Source organism: Hemitrygon akajei, chromosome 20, assembly GCF_048418815.1.
Source record: "Hemitrygon akajei chromosome 20, sHemAka1.3, whole genome shotgun sequence".
NCBI classification, from domain to species: domain Eukaryota; kingdom Metazoa; phylum Chordata; class Chondrichthyes; order Myliobatiformes; family Dasyatidae; genus Hemitrygon; species Hemitrygon akajei.
The window spans coordinates 27,883,624-27,907,804 of NC_133143.1; the positions used below are offsets into that span (position 1 = coordinate 27,883,624).

The window sequence follows — 24,181 nt, forward strand, 5'->3', positions numbered from 1 at the left end:
ATGCTGACTATTTTATTGTCCCTTATCAGCAGCTGTAGGTCCAATGGTCCAATACAAGATTAAAGTTTTACCAATTGTGTTAAGGTAATTTTGTGGGAAATGGTTATCATGACTATACATGACATACTATTCTACCTTGTCTAACTTTGAAATGTAGATGCTGTCAGCAAGTATTTGTTTTCCCCATCAAGATACTTGACATGTCACATGAATTACTTTTTCTGTGCTCTTGACAGGAGTTTCAAAGCCTTATTTTAATTCTTGTATTACAAAGTCATGTTAATATTTATTTAAGACAATGACTGATAAAGCTAGAGCTGAAAATGTTTCTGGTAATGCTGTAGAATAGCATTCAAAATAATATATGTGGCTTATTAGTTGTCATGCCTTAAAGATTCCTACATAAGTAACCCATTAATTAGAATGCAGAAATTTTGATTATTGAGGTGGTCCTTTTACTATAGATGATGCAGAATGTGGAGTTAGTAATATTCTACTGCTGGTTTACTCCAGATAGTATATCAGGATGGCAAGGACCAAGGTCACGTTCGGCTGAGCAACTGAAGAATGGAAATATGTGTTCTTCACCTTCTTTGCCTTCAACGAACGTAAACATTGTGTGGTCTGGAACACCTAATCAGGTCAACCAAGCACTCCAGCAGTCCTCTGAGGTAAGCAGAATGAGGATTCTTTTTTAATGTAAGAATTTAAAGAAAGGGTTTTGGTACTCTATAGTTTGAGTTTAAATTGGGTTCTTTATTTTTTAATTTAACGTTAATTACATTGCTGAATGCTTAGAGTTATGCTTGCAAGAGAGGAGCAGGCCCTTCGACCTAGCAATCTATGTCACTCTGACTCTGTATATCGGTGAGACCCCACGTAGATTGGGAGACGGCTTTGCTGAGCACCTATGCTGTGTCTTCAAGAAAAAGCAGGGTCTCCCAGTGGACATCCATTTTAGTTGCACTTTCCATTCCCATTCCAATATGTCCATCCATGGTCTCCTCTACTGTTACTGAGGTTGGAGGAACAGCACCTTGTATTCCGTCTGGATAGCCTCCAACCTGGTTGCATGGACATCGATTTCTTGAACTTCCGGTTTTGCCCCCCCACCCCCCCTTCCCTTCACCATTCCCCATCCCCTTTTCCCTCTCTTGCCTTATCTCATTGCCTGCCCTTCACCTCCCTCTGGTGTTCCCCACGCCTTTTCTGTCTTCCATGGCCGCCTGTCCTCTTCTATTAGATTCTTTCTTCTCCAGCCCTGTATCTCTTTTACCAATCAACTTCCCAACTCTTTTCTTCACCCCTCCCCTTTCTGGTTTCACATATCACCTTGTATTTCTCCCTTCCCTCCCCCTACCTTCTTACTCTGACCCCTCATCTTTTTTTCCCTCTAGTCCTGCTGAAGGGTCTCGGCCCGAATCATTGACTGTACTCTTTTCCATAGATGCTGCCTGACTTGCTGTGTTCCTCCAACATTTCTGTGCGTTTCTCAAGATGTAGTACTACAAGAGAAGAGGCAATGCTGAACATGTACTTGGCAAATGTAGCTGGGCACATGGTTGACTGTTCAGGGAGCATTTTGGAAATGGTGGCTTAATTCAACATGATCAGAGATAGCTATGAAAACAGCAAAGATGGTCTGAAAATTAGGGAATTTTGACATCTCTAGAGGGTGCAGAGGAAATTTACCAGGATGCTGCCTGAGATGAAGTTTTTGGTTATGAGATTAGGCTGGTTTTCTTTCTTGCTGTGGAGAAGGCTGAGAGAGATCTTTCTTTGAGATGTACAAAATTATGAGGGGTATAGATGGGGTAGGCAGTAGTAAACTTTTCCCCAATACACACGTGTACAACCAGAAGATGAGGAGTCAGCGATTTAGAAGAGACATAAGGAAGAATCTTTTGGTGGTTGCAATTTGTACTGCACTGTTTGAGAGAATGGTGGAGACCATTGTTCAAGATGTATCTAGACAATTACCTGAATCATCAAGGCATTAAAGTTTATGGACCAGCTGCTGATAATTGGGATTAATATACTGTAGGTGGGTACTTGATGGTCAGCATGGAAGGGATGGGGCGAAGAGACTGTTTATGTGCTGATTAACTGATTGTAGCACAGGAGAACACCTTACAAAGATAGACTGGGAACAGTAACTTGTGGGTAGGTGAACATTTGACAGGTGGAAATCATATAGAAGTGAAATCATGAGATCAGGAATGACATGTTCCTGTAAAGCTGGAAGTATTGAACCGAAGCTCAAGGAATCATGAATGGATGGATGAAGGAATACAAAGGGCACATGGGGCGGGTATAGAGAACTGAAATCTGAGAAGGCTCACTTGGAATGTGTAGAGGGCTACTTAAAAAAAACAATTAGATCAAGGAGAAGGCATGCAATATTACTACAAGACCAACATTATGGAAAAATCACAAAGCATTTTATAAGTATTAAGAACAAGAATATATGCAGGAAGAGAACCCAAAATGACAAACTAAATTATTCATTTAAGACTATACCTACGTCATGGAGTCAAAGGATGTAAGTAAATTCTTAAATGAATATTTCTCATCCGTATTCATTAAGGAAAAGGATATTTAAGTTGTAAAATTTGAGGAGTGGGTATAGTGAATTTCTAGAATATTATATCATTAAAAGGTGTTTCCATCCACAGGCTGTGATGAAACCCATCCCAGGCTGTTCTGAGAGGTTAGGGATGAGATTTCTAGGATTCTGAAATATTTTTGAATCTGCTTGTCTCAAATGAGGTACCTCATGACTGGAGGATAGAAAATGTAGATTCTTTATTTAAGATAGATAACAGGAATAAGCTAGGTAATTATAGGCCTGCAAGTCCAATGTCAGTAATAGGGAAGTTATTGGAAAAATATCTGAGGGACAGGATGAATTTACACTTGGAAAGGCAGGGATTAATCAAAGATAGTGTGGTTTTGTTAGTGGGTGATCTATCAATTTTTCAAAGACGTACAGTCCAAATTAATTATTGGAGAGAGCTCTTGACATGTCCAAATTAGGATCCAAGATAAGCTGATCATTTGCATCCAAAATTGGCTTGATAATGGGAGACAGAAGGTGATGGTGGAGGGTCACTTTTGTGTACCACAGGGATCAGTTTGGGGCGCATGTTGTTTATTTTATAGATCAGCTACTTAAATATGAATGTGAGAGGTATGATTAGTAAGTTTACAGATTATGTGAAAATTGGTAGTGTTGACAGTGAGAAGGATATTCATAGGCTTCTGGATGATATTGATCAGCTGGTAAGATCAGCAGTGCAATGGCAGATGAAATTTAATCCTGATTGATTTGCACAATGAATGGGAGGACCCAGGGGAATATTGAATAGAGGGATGTGTGAACAAATCCAAGGAACCCTGAAGATGGCAGCACAATTAAATAAGATGGTGAACAACGTTTAGGGATACTTTCCTTCATTAGCTGGGTTGCAGAATATAAAATCAGGGAGATTATGATACAGCTTTATGAAACATAGGTTTGGCTACAGCTAGAATACTATACACAGTCTGCTTGGCTATAGGAAAAATTAGGTTTCATTTTTGTGATGGGGGTGGGATGTTGACTAGTGAGAAAAGAGGAGATTCATCAGAATATTGTCCTGATTGAGTCTTTCTGTTAGCAGTTAGAAGGAATAACTGGATAGGTGGCATTTGTTTTCATTGGAATAGAAGAAGCTAAAGAGGGGAACTGATAGAGGAATACAAAATTATTCCTCAATATTCAACAAACTGATGAATGAAGTTGCTGATAATGCTATTTAAGTGGTACTCATTTATACAATTCAATTTGCATTTTGAAAAGATCACCAAATCCAGACCTCATCACAGTCTGTAGTTTAAACATGGGCCAAAGAACTGAATTCCAGAGACTGCTTTCCCCATGAAAACAGCATTTGACCATATGTAATGTCAAGGAGGTCTCAAGATCATGGTGAAAAACTCCAATAGTTGATGTTATGTCTGAGTGTAAAGCTCCAGGATTTTGCTGCATGACTTCCTCAGTTTAGAAAAGAGATTAACCTTTCTTCAGCCTTTTGCTAAAAGACCCATTTTCATCATAAGATTAGAAGTGTGGTGATTACACAGTATTCAATTACATTAATTACATCTGGAATTTCAGCTAATGAAACAATTTAAGCCTCCGTATCAAAAGTTCCCAACCTGAGATTCACAGAGCCCTCAGTTAATGATAGGGATCCATGGTATAAAAAATGGTTGGGAACCCCTGCTCTATATAGAATAGCAGATGATATTTAATGCAGATAATTGCAAAGTGATTCAGTTTCAGAATTTTAACCAGGGCAGGACCGGCAGTGGATGCCAGGGCCCTGGAAAGTAGTGTAAAGCAGAGAGACAAGTGCAGAATTCACTGTAAGCTGCGACACAGGTAGATGGTGAAGAAAGTGTACGGCATGCTTGCCTTTATTGGATGGGGTGCTGAGTACAAGAGCTGTTGTGTCATGTGTTATGACCTCAGCCCCCTCCTTTGTGAGAATCGCAAGAGAGAGAGAGAGAGAGAGCCTTACGGTTTGGAATGTGGGCTGGTCGCTCAACAAGACAAAAGCCTCGGACATAGCCATTGTCTTGGGAGACACCTTTGTGGGATAAGGAACTGGCCTACGTGCAAAATCTCAGGGCAATGTGAGATGGGTGATGGGGGAAGGATTGCCTCGCCCCCCCCACCCTGATGGACATCTACAACCCTGCCAGTCCAGATAAAAGGTGGGCTGCCGAGGCGGGGCGCGAGACGCACCAGAAGACGCGCTTGAGATCCTGTGACAGCGTTTTGATAGCAACAGCCGGTGGTGGGGTTCGTGTGCGTCTTTTCCTTGCCTGGGATTGGCGACCCCACAACGGAAGAATGGCTTAGCTACAGGGGAGGCCACAGATGAGCGTTCATTCCCCCAACGAGGCTCCGACAAACCGAACTCCTCCAGGTTGGAAAACCTGTTGGGTAACTCTTTCATCCCACCTCTCTCTCTCTTTCTAACAAAAGTGCACCAACGCGACACCACAACCGACGGCAGCTGGTGGAACTGCAGTGACTGCAAAAGACTTTTAGATATCCAGTAAACAATATATATCTACATTGCCCCTAGACAACGATAGAGCTTATTTCTAATTGATTATTACTATACCTGTGCTTTAGATTGAGTTGTGACGACATATATGATCTGAATGTTTTGTATTAACCATACGTTTGTGCCCCTTTATAAATAAAAACGTTTGAAAATAGTAGCATCAGGCTTCAGCGGACCTATCTATCTTTGCTGATAAGTCACCCGGTTACTGGGGAACGTAACAAGTGGTTGCTCGTCCCGGATTTGAAACCAAAGGGGAGGGTCAGTGAATCGGGCTGTAAGTCCAAACTTAAATCTGGTTACGCAGGTAGCCAGACAGGAAACCAGCAAAGATGGATGTGGGTGAATTTATGAGAAACCCGACTGTAGAGGCGCTAGGGACGGCTACTAAATCAGACTTGGTAAATCTGGCAAAGGGGTTAGGCCTCGCAGAGGTGAGGTCATCAATGAAAAAGCAGGAAGTGCGAGGGGTCATAAATCAGTATTACATTGAAAAGGAGGTGTTTGCAGCTGAGGATTTGGAAAATATCCCCGAAAAGAGATTAGCGAGTGGGACAGATCAGGTAGAGTTGGAGAAAGTAAGGTTGGACCATGATCTTAAAGTAAAGCAGCTAGAAGCAGCTGAAAAGGCTGAGGAATGGGCTGCAAAGGAAAAGGCTGAGGAACGAGCTGCAAAGGAAAAGGAAAAGGAAAGGGAGCAGGTGTTCAAACTAAAGGAATTAGAGATGAAACGGGGTCATGAGCTCCAGCTAAAGCAGCTAGAAGCAGAAGAGAAAGAGAAACAAAGGAGCCATGAATTGGAGCTGGACAGGCGAAAGCAAGAGCGAAGAGCTCAAGGGCAAGAGAGAGAGGAGGGGTTTGATGTTAGTCGGGCGTTGAGGTTGGTTCCCCCCTTCGAGGAGACGGATGTTGATAGTTATTTCTTGCTTTTTGAAAAGGTGGCAGTGAATCAGAAGTGGCCCAGAGAGCAGTGGGTGGCGTTGTTGCAAAGTGTGTTACGAGGGAAAGCACAGCGGGCATATGCCACGTTGCCCCAGAAGGGGAAGGGAATTATGATCAAGTAAAGGAGGCCATTCTCCGAGGTTACGAGTTAGTACCTGAGGCGTATAGACAAAGGTTCCGAAATTTAAGAAAAGTATGGAATCAAACGTATACCGAGCTAGCCCATGAGAAGGGTGTGCTCTTGGACCGTTGGTGCACCGCGGAAAAGGTGGCCGAGAATTATGGGCGTCTCAGGGAGTTATTTTTGATTGAGGAATTTAAAGGTTGTGTTCCAGAAGAGATCCGAATGTATTTAAATGAGAGGACGAATCAGTCCATCTCAGAAATTGCTAGGTTCGCCGATGAATATGCCCTAACCCACAAGACAAAGTTTTCCTCGCCAAAAAGTTACCTGAGAGGCCGTCGGAATGGTAGGGAAAGCCCGCCGGCTGAGGCGGAAGTCCCACCGGGAGCTAGCAGGAAAAGTGAGGATAACAGGCAGGAAACCTGGAGATTTCCTGGTTTAACCTGTTTTAATTGTGGAAAGGTGGGTCATATTGCATCTAAATGCTTTGCTCCGAGAAAGGAGCCAGAGAGAGAGAGAGAGCAGCGATCCCTATCGGGTGTGCAGTGGTAATCAGAAAATCGGCAAGAGGGTCCCAGGGGAGCAGAGAGCGCGAGGGGTCGGAGATTTATCTGTCACACGGAACCGTGTCTGTGAGGAAGGGGGACCCGCCAATTCCCGTACAGATTTGGAGAGACACGGGGGCGGAGCTATCATTAATTAGCCGTAACGTATTACAATTCGGACCTCCGACGGGCGAGGTAGCCCTGAGAGGAATAGGAAAAGGGACAGAAAGGATGTCTTTGCGTAGGGTCATTTTGGATTGTGAGCTGGTGTATGGATCAGTTGAAATGGGGGTCCCATCAGAATTCCCGAGAACTGACGTGGATGTCCTCCTTGGGAACGATTTAGCAGGAGGAAAAGTTTGGTCGGCCATGACTATGACCCGCCGACCGGTGGGTGTTGAGGCCCCGCCCATAGAGTCCCCGAGCTATCCCGCATGCATGGACACTCGCAGCCTGTCGAGGGCGGCAGCTGAGAACGGGAGCAGTTTAAAATTGGCCAGTTTTGATTTGGCCCAGACGTCTTTACCGACCCTGTGCCACGAGGGTTTCGAGGGTGGTAAAACGAGGAATAGTAACGTAAAAGGGGAGAAAGGAGAGAGGGTAGATCCCCCCCTTAGCGAAGAAAAAGGTCCTAGGGGTAGGAAATAAAGATGAGAAACAGATAAAGCTGTTAAAAGGTACAGGGTTGGACATGGATGATCTGTTTGGTTTGGCAGGACTGTTTGAAGAAGTTGAAAATTCTAAAGGTGTTCCCAATAATGAAATGAGGGCAGTCCTAGATGAAAAGGATGCCATTACCTTGAAGAAGTCTGCTGGGTTGGCAGATGGGGTTGTTTCAGCCCGCGGGGTTGAGGTTACTCCGGAAGTGAGTTGCCCAGAGAGTAACTGGGAGGATCAGGGGAATTTAGAATTTGAAAAGGGTACGGGTATTGAAAGCCTGGAAGAGGCCAATGCCCCGTTTGAGTGTGTCCAAGATGGGGATGCACGTGGTCCTGAACCTAGTCACGGAGCTCAGAAGAAGTCTGAGGTATTTGACTCAGCTGGACGAGACGGCCGTCCTTTTGGATCAGATAGACTTGGTTCAGGGAAGAAAGGGTTAACCTTGGGAAGTGTGCGTTCCCAGATGGTTGTGCTGAAGAGGGTGTTCAGAGTTAATGGGGAGATAACTGTTGTTGTGGAGGAGAACGGTAAATCTGTAGTTCCCAAATCGAATGAAAAAAAGTTAAAGTCTAGATTGATGCCTGCGCATCGATTACAGGTTGCTTTGGAATGTAAGGGTGCCCCACATGCTATTGTTATTCAAGAAAGCGCTGTGAGGAAGCCGAAATTTAAATGCGGCCGGAGGAAAAGGTTCAAACTGAAACACATCAGCCTGCATGGTTTTGACAAAAGGGTTAACTACCTGTGTAGCATTAAAGAATTGGGTGGAAATTCCCATGACGGACTAGGTTGGGGACACGGAGTTAAGAGAATAACCCTTGTGGAAAGGAAAGGTGGGAGAGTACCTCGCCAAATTACTCAAGTTCCCCACGGGGGGGGGGGGGGGCTCACTGGAAAAAAGGCGATGGTTAATAGAAATGCCATTTTTAAACAGCAACGCCGGTTGTACGGGGTTTGCGCCAAAGCCTGTGAAATATAAAGACAACCCCTTTGGAGACCTGCCAGTGAAATAACACGACCGAAACGATTAGTATTTGTATAAACTTTTGTAGCTGCACCTAAGCTAAGATCACACCTCCTTAGTTGTGTGGCTGAAGAAAATAAATAAAAATAGGTGGTTATTGAGCTGAAGTTTGATGCTACCAGACGTTAGTACGGTACGTGAGGTTAAGATATTAAAGAAAGGGGCACTGTAATTGTTACCTGTTTAGATACTGACTGGAATGTATAACGGTAGTACTCTGTGAAGAGAAAAGCTTGTGTAGTATGTTAGAGTCCAGGGAAAAAAAAATCTGTACCAACCTGTTTTCAACCGCTGGTAAAAAACTTTTAAGAGGGGAGGTGTTATGACCTCAGCCCCCTCCTTTGTGAGAATCGCAAGAGAGAGAGAGAGAGCCTTACGGTTTGGAATGTGGGCTGGTCACTCAACAAGACAAAAGCCTTGGACATAGCCATTGTCTTGGGAGACACCTTTGTGGGATAAGGAACTGGCCTACGTGCAAAATCTCAGGGCAATGTGAGATGGGTGATGGGGGAAGGATTGCCTCGCCCCCCCCCACCCTGATGGACATCTACAACCCTGCCAGTCCAGATAAAAGGTGGGCTGCCGAGGCGGGGCGCGAGACGCACCAGAAGAGCGCTTGAGATCCTATGACAGCGTTTTGATAGCGACAGCCGGTGGTGGGGTTCGTGTGCGTCTTTTCCTTGCCTGGGATTGGCGACCCCACAACGGAAGAACGGCTTAGCTACAGGGGAGGCCACAGATGAGCGTTCATTCCCCCAACGAGGCTCCGACAAACCGAACTCCTCCAGGTTGGAAAACCTGTTGGGTAACTCTTTCATCCCACCTCTCTCTCTCTTTCTAACAAAAGTGCACCAACGCGACACCACAACCGACGGCAGCTGGTGGAACTGCAGTGACCGCAAAAGACTTTTAGATATCCAGTAAACAATATATATCTACATTACCCCTAGACAACGATAGAGCTTATTTCTGATTGATTATTACTATACCTGTGCTTTAGATTGAGTTGTGACGACGTATATGATCTGAATGTTTTGTATTAACCATACGTTTGTGCCCCTTTATAAATAAAAACGTTTGAAAATAGTAGCATCAGGCTTCAGCGGACCTATCTATCTTTGCTGATAAGTCACCCGGTTACTGGGGAACGTAACACATGTTACACCTCTACAAGATATTGATGAGATGACACTTGGAATATTGGGTGCATTTCTGGTTGCCATATTATAGGAAGCATATGATTGAACTAAAGAGGGTGCAGAAAAGATTGAGTATGTTGCCAAAACTGGATGGTTTTAATTATAAGGAGATATTGTATAGGCTGTGATTGCTTTCCCTGCAGTGGCGGAGGCTAAAGAGGAGACTTTATAGAGATTGGAAAAAATCTTGAACAGGGAAGAAAAGATGGATAGTCACAGTCTTTTTCCCAGGGCAAGGAAGTCTAAAACTAGAGGGTATGGGTTTAAGGTTTCTGATGTATGAATGGTCCATGAACACTACCTCACTATTTTGCTCCCTTTTTCCAATATTTATTCTAACCTCTATTCATTTTTATATTACACTCTACTGCTGCTGCAAAACAACAAATTTCACAACATGTGTTAGTGATAATAAACCTGATTCTGAGAAGGGAAAATTTTAAAGGGGATCTGAGGGGCATGTTTTTCACACAATGGTCATGTGTATATTGAAAGAGGTCCTGAGGAAGTCAAGTCAAAATTGAGGTCATTATCATGTGCACAGGTGCATATACTATAGGGAAAAAAACCCAAAATGGTGAAAGTAAGTCCAGTTACAATATACAGCATTTAAAAGACTTTTGGATAGATTAAGAGGGATATGTTACCTCTTCAAATAATTCAGTCAAATTGTTGAAGCAGGATCGCTCCTTGATGAAGCCATGTGGCTTCCTGTCATTAATCACAAACAACAGAAAATCTGCAGGTGCTGGAAATCCGAGCAACACACACAAAATGCTAGAGATTATTTCTTCAGTGGTTTGAACGGGGCACGACTGCACAAGCGTGTGGACGTCAGCCAGTGAGAACAGCGGGAAGAGTTTAAAAGCGAGTGGAGTTGAAAAGGGACGGTTATTCCTTCAGCGGTTTGAAAGGGGCATGACTGTGCAAGAACATGGAGGTTGGCCAGTGAGAACAGTGGGAAGAGTTTAAAGGGAAGGCAGATTTATAGAGTGGGCATCGGAGGAGCGGGCAACGGAGTAGTGGGAGACAGAGTTGGAAGGCTTTGGCTCAACGGGGCTTCGGCAATAAAGGGTTGAGGTCAGGTAGGTTATCTGTTTAAAATAAACACAGAGGGTATGTGTGTGAGGCCAGTTTTCTGTGCTCAGTGTCAGATGTGGGAGGTCCTGGAGACTCCCGGTCTCCCAGCCGACCACATCTGCACCAGGTGAGTCGAGCTGCAGCTCCTTAGGGACTGTGTTAGGGAACTGGAGCTGCAGCTCGATGACCTTCATCTGGTTAGGGAGAGTGAGGAGGTGATAGAGAGGAGCAAAAGGTAGTCACCCCAGGACCACAGGAGACAGAGAAGTGGGTAACAGTCAGGAAAAGGAAGGGCAAGGAGCAGGTACCAGAGAGTACCCCAGTGGCTGTCCCCCTTAATAAAAAGTATTCCTGGTTGAGTACTGTTGGGGGGAGGGGGGAAACGGCCTACATGGGGGAAGCAACAGTGGTTGCGCCTCTGGCACAGAGCCTGGCCCTGTGGCTCAGAAGGGTAGGGAAAGGAAGAGGATGGCACCAGTGATAGGGGACTCTATAGTTAGGGGGTCAGACAGGCTTTTCTGTGGACGCAGGAAAGAAGCGTGGATGGTAGTTTGCCTCCCAGGTGTCAGGGTCTGAGATGTTTCTGATCGAGTCCACGATATCTTGAAGTTGGAAGGAAAACAGCCAGAGGTTGTGGTACATATTGGTACCAACGACATAGGTAGGAAAAGGGAAGAGGGCCTGAAAACAGACTACAGGGAGTTAGGAAAGAAGTTGAGAAGCAGGGCTTCAAAGGTGGTAATCTTGGGATTACTGCCTGTGCCACATGACAGTGAGTATAGGAATAGAATGAGGTGGAGGATAAATTCGTGGCTGAGGGATTGGAGCAGGGGTCAGGGATTGAGTTTTCTGGATCATTGGGACCTCTTATGGGGCAGGTGTGACCTGTACAAAAAGGACGGGTTGCACTTGAATCTGAGGGGGACCAATATCCTAGCGGAAAGGTTTGCTAAGGCTTTTGGGGAGAGTTTAAACTACAAACGTGTAGAATTGCTGGGTGGGAACCGAACTGAAGTGACAGAAGAATGGGAGGTTGGCTCACAAATAGAGAAAGCTTGGAGACAGTGTGAAAGGGAGGATAGGCAGGTGATAGAGAAGGACGTGCTCAGTCCAGTGGTTTGAGATTTGTCTATTTTAATGCGAGGAGTATCATGAATAAAGTGGATAAGCTGAGAGCATGGATCAGTACTTGGAGCTATGATGTTGTGGCCATTACAGAGACTTGGATGGTGCAGGGGCAGGAATGGCTACTTCAAGTGCCAGGCTTTAGATGTTTCAGAAAGGATAGGGAGGGAAGCTTACAAGGTGGGTGTGTGGCACTGTTGATCAGAGATAGTGTCACAGCTGCAGAAAAGGAGGAAGTCATGGAGGGTATGTCTACAGAGTCTCTGTGGGTGGAACTTAGGAATAGGAAGGGGTCAATAACTCGACTGTGTGTTTATATAGACCACCCAACAGTAACAGGGACATCGAGGAGCCAATAGGGAGACAGATTCTGGAAAGGAGTAATAATAACAGGGTTGTTGTAGTGGGAGATTTTAATTTCCCAAATATTGATTGGCATCTCCCTAGAGTGAGGAGTTTAGATAGGGTAGAGTTTGTTAGGGGTGTTCAGGAAGGTTTCTTGACACAATATGTAGATAAGCCTAAGAGGAGAGACTGTATTTGATCTGGTATTGGGAAATGAACCTGGTCAGGTGTCAGGTCTCTTAGTGGGAGAGCATTTTGGAGATAGTGATCACAATTTTATCTCCTTTACCATAGCATTGGAGAGGGATAGGAACAGACAAGTTAGGGAAATGTTTAATTTGAGTAAAGGGAAATATGAAGCTATCAGGCAGGAACTTGGAAGCATAAATTGGAAACAGATGTTCGCAGGGAAATGTACGGAAGAAATGTGGCAAATATTTAGGGGATATTTGCATGGGGTTCGAGTAGATACGTTTCAATAAGTCATGGAAAGTATGGTAGGGTACAAGATCCGTGGTGTACAAAGGCTGTTGTAAATCTAGTCAAGAAGAAAAGAAGAGCTTATGAGAGGTTTAAAAAACTAGGTAAAAATTAGGAATCTAGAAGATTATAAGGCTCGTAGGAAGGAGTTTAAGAATCAAATTAGGAGAGCCAGAAGGAGCCATGAGAAGGCATTGGCAGACAGGATTAAGGAAAACCCCAAGGCATTCGACAAGTATGTGAAGAGCAAGAGGATAAGATGTGAGATATTGGACCAATCAAGTGTGACAGTGGAAAAGTGTGTATGGAACTGGAGGAAATAGCAGAGGTACTTAATGAATACTTTGCTTCAGTATTCATCACGGAAAATTATCTTGGTGATTGTAGGGATGACTTGCAGTAGACTGAAAAGCTCGAGAATGTAGATATTAAGGAAGAGGATGGGTTAGAGCTTTTGGAAAGCATCAAGTTGGATAAGTCACCGGGACCGGACGGGATGTACCCCAGGCTACTGTAGGAAGCGAGAGAGTTGATTGCTGAGCCTCTGGCAATGATCTTTGCATCATCAATGAGGACAGGAGAGGTTCCAGAGGATTGGAGGGTTGTGGATGTTGTTCCCTTGTTCAAATAAGGGAGTAGAGATAGCCCAGGAAATTATAGGCCAGTGCGTCTTACTTCAGTGGTTGGTAAGTTGATGGAGAAGATCCTGAGAGGCAGGATTTATGAACATTTGGAGAGGCATAATATGATTAGGAATAATAAGCATGGCTTTGTCTAAGGCAGGTCATGCCTTACGAGCCTGATTGAATTTTTTGAGGATGTGACTAAACACATTGATGAAAGTAGAGCCATAGATATAGCATATATGGATGGTAACAAGGTATTTGATAAGGTACCCCATGCAAGGCTTATTGAGGAAGTAAGGAGGCATGGGATCCAAGGGGACCTTCCTTTGTGGATCCAGAACTGGCTTGCCTACAGAAGGCAAACAGTGGTTATAGACGGGTCATATTCTGCATGGAGGCCGGTGACCAGTGGTGTGCCTCGAATCTGCTTTGGGACCCCCTACTCTTGCAGATTTTTATAAATGACCTGGATGAGGAACTGGAGGGATGGGTTAGTAAATCTGCTGATGAGACAAAGGTTGGGGGTGTGGTGGATAGTGTGGAGGGCTGTCAGAGGTTACAACGGGACATTGATAGGATGCAAAACTGGGTTGAAAAGTGGCAGATGGCATTCAACCCAGATAAGTGTGAGTTGGTTCATTTTAGTAGGTCAAATATGATGGCAGAATATAGTACTAATGGTAAGACTTTTGGGAGTGTGGGGGATCAGAAGGATCTTGGAGTCCAAGTCCATAGGACACTCAGAGTTGCTATGCAGGTTGATTCTCTGGTTAAGAAGGCATACGGTGCATTGGCCTTCATCAATCGTGGGATTGAGGTTAAGAGCCGAGAAGTAATTTTGCAGCTATATAGGACCCTGGTCAGACCCCACTTGGAGTACTGTGCTCAATTCTGGTTGCCTCACTACTGGAAGGATGTGGAAACCATAAAACAGGTGCAGAGGAGATTTACAAGGATGTTGCCTGGATTGGGAAGCATGCCTTATGAGAATAGGTTGAGTGAACTTAGCCTTTTCTCCTTGGAGTGACGGAGGATGAGAGGTGACCTGATAGAGGTGTATAAGATAATGAGAGACATCGGTCGTGTGGATAGTCAGAAGCTTTTCCCCAGGGCTGAAATGGCTAGCACGAGAGGGCATAGTTTTAAGGTGCTTGGAAGTAGGTACAGAGGAGATGTCAGGGGTAAGTTCTTTACGCAGAGAGTGGTGAGTGTGTGAAATGGGGTGGCGGTGGTGGAGGCGGAAGCGATAGGCTCTTTTAAGAGACTCCTGGATAGCTACATGGAGCTTAGAAAAGTAGAGGGCTATTGGTAAAGGTAGGGACATGTTCAACATAGCTTTGTGGGCTGAAAAGCCTGTATTGTGCTGTATGTTTTCTATGTTTTCTAACTCAGCAGACCAGGCAGCATGTATGGAAAAAAGTATGTGTTCCCTCTCATTAATCCCTGCTTTTCCAAGTGATCTTCAGTTATCACTATCAGAATATTTTTCCAGTATTGTTCCTACCACTGATCTTAAATTTGTGGGTCTACAGTTAGTGGATTTTTGTTTTCCTGCCTTTCTTTAAAAGGGGAACACATTTGCTGACCTCTGGTCATCTGGTATCTTGATGTGTCTAGTGAAGGTCAGCATTTGTCCCTGGCCCCTTGCAGCAGCCCAGAATAAATTTCATCCAATCCTGGATGTTTATTCACCTTTAATCCTGCCAGGACATTTAAGTATACCCTCTTTATTTATGAAGACCTGCACTGGAGCTCCAACCACTCCTTCACTGAATTTTCCAGCTTCAATATGTATGCTAATGAAAAGTATTCATTCAGGAAACTTCAGCAAGAATGTGATCGAGTGGTTAGTTCCTCTTAAGAGCTAAGGCCCAAATGTCAGTTAGTGTCAATTAAATAGTATTCAGTGTACTGACCTCAGTACTTCAGAGCACACTTGGTAATGGGGAAGAGAACAGTATCAATGGTAGTAGGGCAAATAGGCCAACCATCAATTTACCATGTTTTTATAAGCCATACAGTTAACAGCACAATAATTTCACAGTGTAATAATTCAGAATCTGGTTTATTATCTCTAATTTGTATGATGTGAAATTTGTCATTTAGCAGCAACAGTACAGTGCAAAGAAAAATTACTAAGTTACAAAATGATAGTGCAACATTTCAAGGAATAACGAGGTAGAGTTCATGGATTTATTGACTGTTCAGAAATATGAAAATGGAGGGAAAGAAGTTGATTCTGATTCATTAAGTGTGGGCTTTCAGGCTCCTGTACCTCATCCCTGATTGGTAATAATGAAAAGAGGGCATATCCTGAATGGTGAGGGTCCTCACTGATGGTGCTGCTTTCTTGAGGATGCCTCTTGAAGATGTCCTCAGTGGTGTGAGGGTGTGCCCATGATGGAGTTGATTGAGGCTACAACCCTCTGCACCATTTTGTGATGCTGTGTATTGGAACCTCCTTACCAGGCTGTGATGCAATCAGTCAGAGTGTTCTCCACTATACATTATAGAAATTTGCAAGAGTCTTTGGTAACATATCAAATCTCCTCAAAGAGCCTAAAGAAATAAAACTTCTTAACAAAACCTTTTTGAAATGAGGAAATTATTTTGGTCAATAGTGGTTTCTACTCCTAAACTATTTGTATTTAGTTTTGTACTCGTGGTGAGAACTTAATCCATTATTGAGGTCCTGCAGCCTTTTGTTTTTGTCCTGTAACTCCTTGATACTCAATTACATATATTCCCTTGATTTTCAAATCTTTTCCAACTCTCATAGCAGAAAGCAGCTAAGTATCTCATTTTGCTCCAAGTAATTGCAAAACAGGCCATACAAGGGCAATGCCTTCTAAATATATTCCTCCCCATGAGGGAAATGGCCACAATTTCTTTGCAACTCTTAAAATTTGGTAAAACTTAATCAGAGTTTATATCAATATATTCTCATTTCATGGGATTTCACCCTGAAAAACTGAACTGTCTTAAACTTTGCTAATCAAGGGGAATTGATTACCATTTGTAAAAATGCATGCTTGCAATGGAGGCCTACGTGTGGTTTGCTTAGACCAAATTGTGAATTTGATCCAACGTGTTCTGAACTTTGTTCCAAAGGTTGCCTTCAGAAAGTTGTACTGGCAAATTTCCACAGGAATTGTTCTCTTTTCTCAGTAATGTGGGGATATTTTACTTAGAACATTTAGAACTTATGTGAAGTGTTGCATCTTGGTAGGCTAAATATAAAGAGACACTGTTAAGGCAAGACTCTAACTCTAGTTAGGCCACATCTGGAGTATTGCATTTAGTTCTGGTCACCCTCTTATAGGAAGGATGTTGAGACATTGGAGAGGGTGCAGAAGAAGTTTACCAGGATTCTGCGTGGTTTAGAGAGTATGTGCTATAAAAAGAGGTTGGACAAACTTGGGTTGTTTTTTTCTGAAGAGGCAAAGGCTGAGGGGAGATTTATAAGATTATGAGAGGCATAGATAGAGTTGACAGTATCTTTTTCTCAGGAGAGAAATGTCTTGTACCAGAGGGCATGCATTTCAGGTGAAAGGGTCATTTCAAAGGAGCTGTGAGAGCAAGTTTTTGTACAGAGTGCTGGGTGCCTGGAAATCACTGACTGGAGTGGCGGTAGAGGCAGATACATTAAGATTTTTAAGAGATATTTAGGTAGGTATGAGATTCTGAGGTAAATGGAAGGATCTGGATTTTGTGTAGGCAGAAGTGTTGGTCATTTGATTACTAATTTAATCGGTTTGACTCAACATTGTGGGCCGAAGGACCTTTTTTTTTGTGTTGTCCTGGTCTATATTCTTAAATCTATGATAGATTTGAGAGAGCAGTTCATCTTATTTATTTCACTTTTCTCCATGGAAAGGGTTTAAATAAGTGGTAGCTGAAGCTTTTCAAGAACATATGTGCAAAGGATCTCAGATGAAGAACACCTTTTCAACTGCTCATTCTATTAAGAGCTTTATTAATGCTGAGAGTTATGGTAGCAAATAGATTAAAAATTATAGTGATTTGGTTTCACTTAAATGCTGAATAAAAGATTACTAGGAAACCTTAAACCATTGAATATAAGCAGAGCCTTTCAGAAGAAGCTAATTACATCTTGAATATGATGGTGCCCACAAAGCAAAGCATGCTGCTTCAATTAATGCTGTGAGTACTGATGTCACATGACACAAGAGGATGGTTTCATATCTAGTTAATATCTAATCCAGTAAATTGGAGAGAGTTGAAGAAAGCTAACAGTAAGTTCTGTGAAACTTGCCTGCTCCATTCACCTTCTGCCAATAGGCTTGCAGTAACAATACTTGCATTGAGTGTAATGGCATATTTGGACATCAGATAGTTAGCAGTCATACAGAGTGAGTTCATTATTTTTCTGATCTAAGGCAATGGTTGATGTAGATGATGGAGGAAAAACAATGCTGTGCTGTGAAATCTCTCTTAACACTTTCTTCCTGTAATGTTTATTTCTCCTGTTGAAAGGGAAATACAGTATAAAAAGGGGGCAGGAAAAGAAAAGCTGTATTTGACACACAACTGTACAATCTTTGAAAAAGTTTTTTATCCTGATTTTCTAAGTAATTAATATTCTTTTTATTAGCATCAATGTCCTGAAGTTATAAATCATGAAGATGAGATAACAGATAATGAAGACAATGTGGAAGAAGATTTAGGAGTTATGGATGAGCAACGGAGTGTTATATTACACCTCCTTTCACAACTGAAACTTGGCATGGACCTCACTAGGGTATGTAATGAATTTGTCCGTTCAACTTGTGAAATCAAATATATTTAATACTAAATGAAGGGTTTTGTTTGCTGTCTGGTAAACTGTTACTTAATTAGTCAACAATTATGGGGGAGAATAACTATTGATCAATGGATGCAAGAAATACTTTATTCAATGTTTTCTTTGACAACATTAACTATTGTTATTCTATTTTAATTCTTTCTATTTCCTTCGCTTAAGACCATGAACTGAAAAATCATTAGCGGCAATTTTTTAAAAAATTGAAGTGCCTTGAATTGATTTGATGACTGGCACTTACAGCACTTTCTGGTGACCTGTGTTTGTAATATTAAGAGGACCCACTTCAGCAGAATATTTCTTGATTCACTAGCATTCTGATGCTAATTTCAGTAGCATACTGATAACGTAATTAAAATATGTGCTATAATGCTATTATTATGTCTGATGTAGTTGTTTAATTCTGTTTGCTACCAGTTTATCTGCAATAGGTCTGTTGGAAAATATTGTTGAACCTATAAATGTGTCAGAGGTGACTTGACCTATTTCTTTTAAGTTGTAGTTATTATTTTAATGAAATCTATAGAATCTGAGACAACAGTTTAATAAATACTTTAAAGGACTTGGCTTAATGCTTTTGTTTTTCATTTAGATTTTGAAATGGTGAAAAACAATGTAAGAAGTCCGCAATCTGGATGTTTAATTTTCATAAATGGTTGAGTTCTTTTAAATTGACTACAGTTTAATGAAGGTATGGAAAAATGAAATGGGGAATCCATTAGGAAGATCAATACACGTGTGTTTAAAAGTACAAGTAGTTTGTCTGTGTAGTTACAAAGTAACTTAAAAGAATGTTTTAGGGAACTTGCAAAATCTATGTAGTTTTGGAAAGGTTTGAGGTCCTAAGCTGAGAGAAGGCCAATTTCACAAGTGCAAGATTCAAAGGAATGGCTCATGTTTGCGGCCTTGAAATTAGTGTCCTGAGGCAGAGGCTTGATTGGAAACATCGCTGCCCCTTTGCATCCATGGTTTGATCCAGTGAGTTCCTTCAGCATCCTGTTTTGTTAGTTCAAAACTGGCTTGATGAGAGGAGGCAGAGGGTGATCAGCTCACAAAATTTTGGAAGAACTCAACGGGTCAGGCATCATCTATGGAGGAAAATGGACTGTCAGTGTTTCAGGACGAGATCCTCTGTCAGACAGAATGAAAGGATGTCTTTCTAATGGAAAATCTGTGACTAGTGTACTGTAGGAACTAGTGCTGTGATCTTTGTGATAAATATTAATGAAGGATGGGAAGGTAGGGAATATTATTAGTAAGTTTGCAAAAGATATGAAAATTGGTGTTATAATAGCAAATGGGGTTGTCAAAGACAACGGTATGATATAGATCCAATGGAAAATTACATGGAGTGCTGGCAGATAGAATTTAAATCCAATGTTTGATGTGATCTGTTTTGAGAAGTCCCATTGGGGTAGGACATTTATGGTAAATGGTAAGATACTAAGGAATTTTGATGGACAGGGTTCAAATCTATTGTTTCTTGAAAGTGGGTATATGGTTAGATAGCTTAGTGAAGAAAATATATGGCATAATTTTCTTGAAAAATAGGATTAAGTATATGAAGCCCCTTTTATTATGCTCCTCTGGAAATGCAGCTCGTTAGCCGCTCTCTATAACAGCCATTGGATTCCGCAGCGAGAACCCACCTTTCTCAGGCTTTGTACATCTAAGGTGTATATGAGTTTGGACTTGCCAAATCCGTGGGGTTGGAAATCTCGCCCACCCAAACCCAGTTTTGTGTGAATGCTGTGTGATTTACTGCCCCCGGCAATCACCCGTCGGCATGAAATAACTGGTTGCACACTGCATACAATTATAAAGAAGTATATTTGTGAATGTTAACTTAACCAAAGAGTCAGTAAAGAAAGGAAAGAAAAAATCAAAAATGGGCCCATTATAATTAAACAATCAAATGTGCACAGGTTGGAGCTCAGATCTTCCAAAAGCCATATTCACCGATCCTTTGTAGACCTCCACGCCTTAGCTCCATCGAATCATGTTTTCCTTCTGGATCGAATCCTATGACGGGTTTGCTCTTCATCTCCTGCCGAACAAAGATAAAAACCCACACTGGTGTCAGTCACAAAGCTGCTCCCCCAGCCTTCTCTAGAACCTTCTCCCCGTTCCACTCTCCTGATTGGATGGCCCACATTCCTAAGCATCCCTTATCTCTTAACAGAAACACAACCATTGCTTCTACATAAAGACCATTACATGAAACACCCTACAATGTTATCAGTAAAACCTTTACCAGAGCATTACATATATTAAAAATTGGGAAGGTATGTTATAACTTAGCCAAACACTGGTTGGACTTCACTTGGAGTATTTTATGCAATTCTGGCTGCCACATTATATTAAGATGTGGTTGTGCTGAAGAGGTATAGAAGAGATTTACCATGATATTGACTGTTGACAGGAGGCTGTATATGCTGTAATCTGGAGCTAATAAAACAAGCTGCTTGAGGAACTCATTGTGTCAGGCAGCAGCTGTGAAAGTAAAGGAATAGTCAGTATTTCTGGATGAGAACCTGCTTGACTCCTCTAGCAGCTTTATGTTTTTGACCAGGTGTTTACCTTGGATTAGAGGTTTTCAGATATGGGAAGGGATTGAACAAATTGAGCTTGTTTTCCATTGAGCACACCTGGTGGGCGTACATATAAATTATTACAGGCATAGACAGATTGGATGATTAGAATCTTTTTCTTGTGATAGGTGCATCAAAAACAAGATGGCATAAATTTAAGGTGAAGGGGTTCTGAGGGCAAGTTAATCATACAGAGGATGTGGTTTCAGAATTACAAACGTGTACAGGTTTATAAGACATTTGGACAGGTACTTGAACAGGTTATGGATCTAATGCAGGGAGATGGGATTAGTGTACATAGGCAAAATGTAAGGCATGGATGTGTGTTTCAATGGCTACAGAACTCTGACTCTGCTTATTGTATATAAATGATTTTCCCTTTAATGTCTTTAAATTCAATAGTTATTAATGTTTTACTATGAATATTTCACCAGATATCCATAGCTATATGCATGTAGCTTGAATAGGAAAAGTAGTGAAAATCAACAAAGATTACTATTTTTAAAACAGAAGATGAAATCAATCGTATTAAATTAAATTACTCATTCACTCAAATTATTTTCCCACACATTAATTTGAATTTAATATTTTTGTTAAAATACTGTAAAATTAAGAAATTCTTATCTAATCAAGTTGTTCAAGTGACTTTACGTTGTAAGTTTACAGGTTGATCAAGACACATATGTAGCTTTCTGGTTGATACTATTACCTGCTATTAAGACATGCAAGAATATCATAATTTCATTTTAGTAATATTCCTAAAAATTGTGCATCATTGGTGTGAGGTCATTGAGTCTTCATAAGAATCCCTCATGAATTCACATATTTTGTCTGGTCAAAATCTGAATCAAGTCTGGATAAAGGTTGCATTTAGAATGTTGAAAGTAATACATAGTAAGTTTCTGCTTTTCAAACACATCAGATCCACTTACAAAATTATTTCACCTCTGTCTGTAGTCTCTTCAGTCCTACCTGGTTTCTCAACAGAGCAAGATAACCTTCAAAGATTTGCATCCAATCAATTCAGATTCTGGTTTGGTTTTTATGATTCATTTAGACATTGAATCAGCATTTTTCATACATATGTTGGATACAGTTCCTTTTCAATGAGCAAAGAGGTTTTTGAACATGATCACCAGAAAGCATTCAGAAATTAGTCTTGGTTACTTTGATATAAACAGCCCCTGTAATCAGTGGATAGAAACAAGGTAGCAAAGTAACATTGTCAGGTATGTGGCAGTTATCAAGCAATTCTCACTGGTACTAAATTTAACAGCTGGACTTTTCATTTTCCTTGAACTATCCAAACATCTTGGAAGAGGTTATGGGTTGCTTAAGACTACAGGAATCTAGATAATCATCCTGCTTATTATAAATTTTAACTTTACTGTGGCATCAGAAACTTGACTGATTTGACTATTATGCCAGGAGTTGGAACATTCCGCTTACCTCTCAGTACTTCTGTATAAAGGTGGAATGAGTTTTGTTTGTGCTATAGGGTATCTATAGACAGCATAAAAATGCCCAATTGTGTAGGGATGTCATTTAGTTGAAAGAAAACTGCTGTGAAATGGAAAATTTTTCACAATTAGAAATCAACCTATTCAAGATTTTTATTTGGAGGTAATCATCTTAAGGAGTTGGCTTTCAGTTGATATAAAAGGATTTGAATTTATTTAATGACTTTAATAGTCTTTAGACATTTTAATTACATTAAAATGAATTAAATACTTCAATAGTTTAGTTACTGTTGTGATATGGCAGCTATTTTACACAGATAATTAAGAAAGTGACAAAGGTTACTAAGAAAATTTTCAAGGGATATTTTGTTGCAATTTAAGAAAAAAAATAGTTGTGCTACCTTCCAGGCCTTTATACAAATTTTGGCAGGATCTTATCAACAGAATATGCCATACTACAGACTATGAAATTCTCATATAATAACAAAGTTGGATTCAAACCTAGTGTTGCTTCTTAATCCAATGTTGATGGAAGGACTTGTTTTATAATGTTTCCCACTGACATTTTCAGTGTCTTAAGAGCCAGTTGAACGTTTTTTACATGGGTATTCCTGAAATCCTTTTTTTTTAACATATCACTGTAACAATGATGGAATCATTAGAATGGTATTAACAAAAGAAAAAATAATGATTTGCTGTTCCCTTCAGGTCTCCATTGCAAAGAAATAAAAATGTGGAAGGGAAGAGAGTGCAAGCATGTACCTAATCATACTCTTCCTAACATAAAGAGTTAAACCATTGTAGGTCTTCGTGGATGTAATTTTCTACCATAGATTTATGAAAGAAATAGAAATTACTGTTATAATATTAATGCCTTGGAGACATATCATTAATTTCAGGAAAATCACACAATCACTTTAATGACATGCAGAGGTGTAACTGAAATGGACTCAACTACAGAATGACTCAGATGCTCTTTGACAGGTGGGTTAGATGGAAATGAACTCTTGGCAATTTAAAATAATTACCAAGATTTTATTGTAGGAGCTCTCAATAGCCTTATCTGTCTTGTGCAGTAGGTATTTCCTTTATACTTTTTCTGTTTTCCTTTTATATCCAGGATCAAAATATTTGGAGAAAACTACAAGCATCTTAATGACTCCATATTTGCCATGGAAAACTTGGGTCCTGGACATCTTAACAGGAGCGTCACTGAACTCTCATGATTTAAGGCTGCGGATGAAAAGACAAATATGCCTTAATGTCCCTTAAAGCTTCTAGTTGATGGACTGGCTCTTAAGGATCAGACTAATCAAATGAGGTTTCTTTTCTTCCAATGGAAGAGACACTCCAAGAATCTCTATTTATTAAAGGCTCTACAGATGGGAATAAAGTAACCATTGGAAAGTATAAAAGAAATTGAACTAAAGTAGTTCATCATTTGTTAACTGAATATTAAAGAAAAACCTGAAGCAAATACACAATTAATTGGCCTATTTGAACAATGATGTAACAAGTTCAATGAAATTACAAGGATGAAATAATCCTGCTTCTCACAATTGGAATCAGAGTCATTTATCAAAAAAATTTTAGAACTAAAATTATGGTGTGTTTATTGTTGTTGAAATAAATATCAATTTTAAATTGTTAAACCATTGATACATTAATACTAATATTTCCACCAACTACATTCAGAAGAAAGAATTTGGCATTAATTGATCTCCCAACTGGTACAAGTGGGAGTGTAACAGTCTCCCAGATGTGATGATAGCCTGACTCTGACTTCTTCAGGGTTGCTGTTTCTGCCGTTAGACTTTTTTTCCATCCCTGGAAAACACTTGGTATTCAGGTTCATAGAAACTACTTGGAAAATGTAAATAAGCAATAGGTAGAAGAATATTGTTGGCTTACCCCGCTGCAATTTGGCCACAATGAGAAAATTAAATTAAAACATTATATAATGAATTTTATTTAGCATCTTGAAATCTCAAATATTTTTGTGTTGCTGTGTTTCAGACTAGCTATATCATCCAGGTGA

General features: G+C 41.0%; 1 protein-coding gene across 4 annotated transcripts in view; it reads left to right on the forward strand.

The window, feature by feature from the left end:
- The window catches only part of LOC140713675 (oxysterol-binding protein-related protein 10-like), a 178,876-nt gene that overhangs the window by 94,896 nt on the left and 59,799 nt on the right, over positions 1-24,181 (forward strand). For all 4 annotated transcript variants that reach the window (XR_012095704.1, XR_012095705.1, XM_073024054.1 and 1 more), the window contains 2 exons: positions 514-671; positions 17,886-18,032. Coding sequence is in view for 2 of the 4 variants with exons in the window: in XM_073024054.1 (XP_072880155.1) it covers positions 514-671; positions 17,886-18,032 (305 nt within the window). In the remaining 2 variants the exon portion in view is untranslated. The remainder of the gene's footprint in view (positions 1-513; positions 672-17,885; positions 18,033-24,181) is intronic.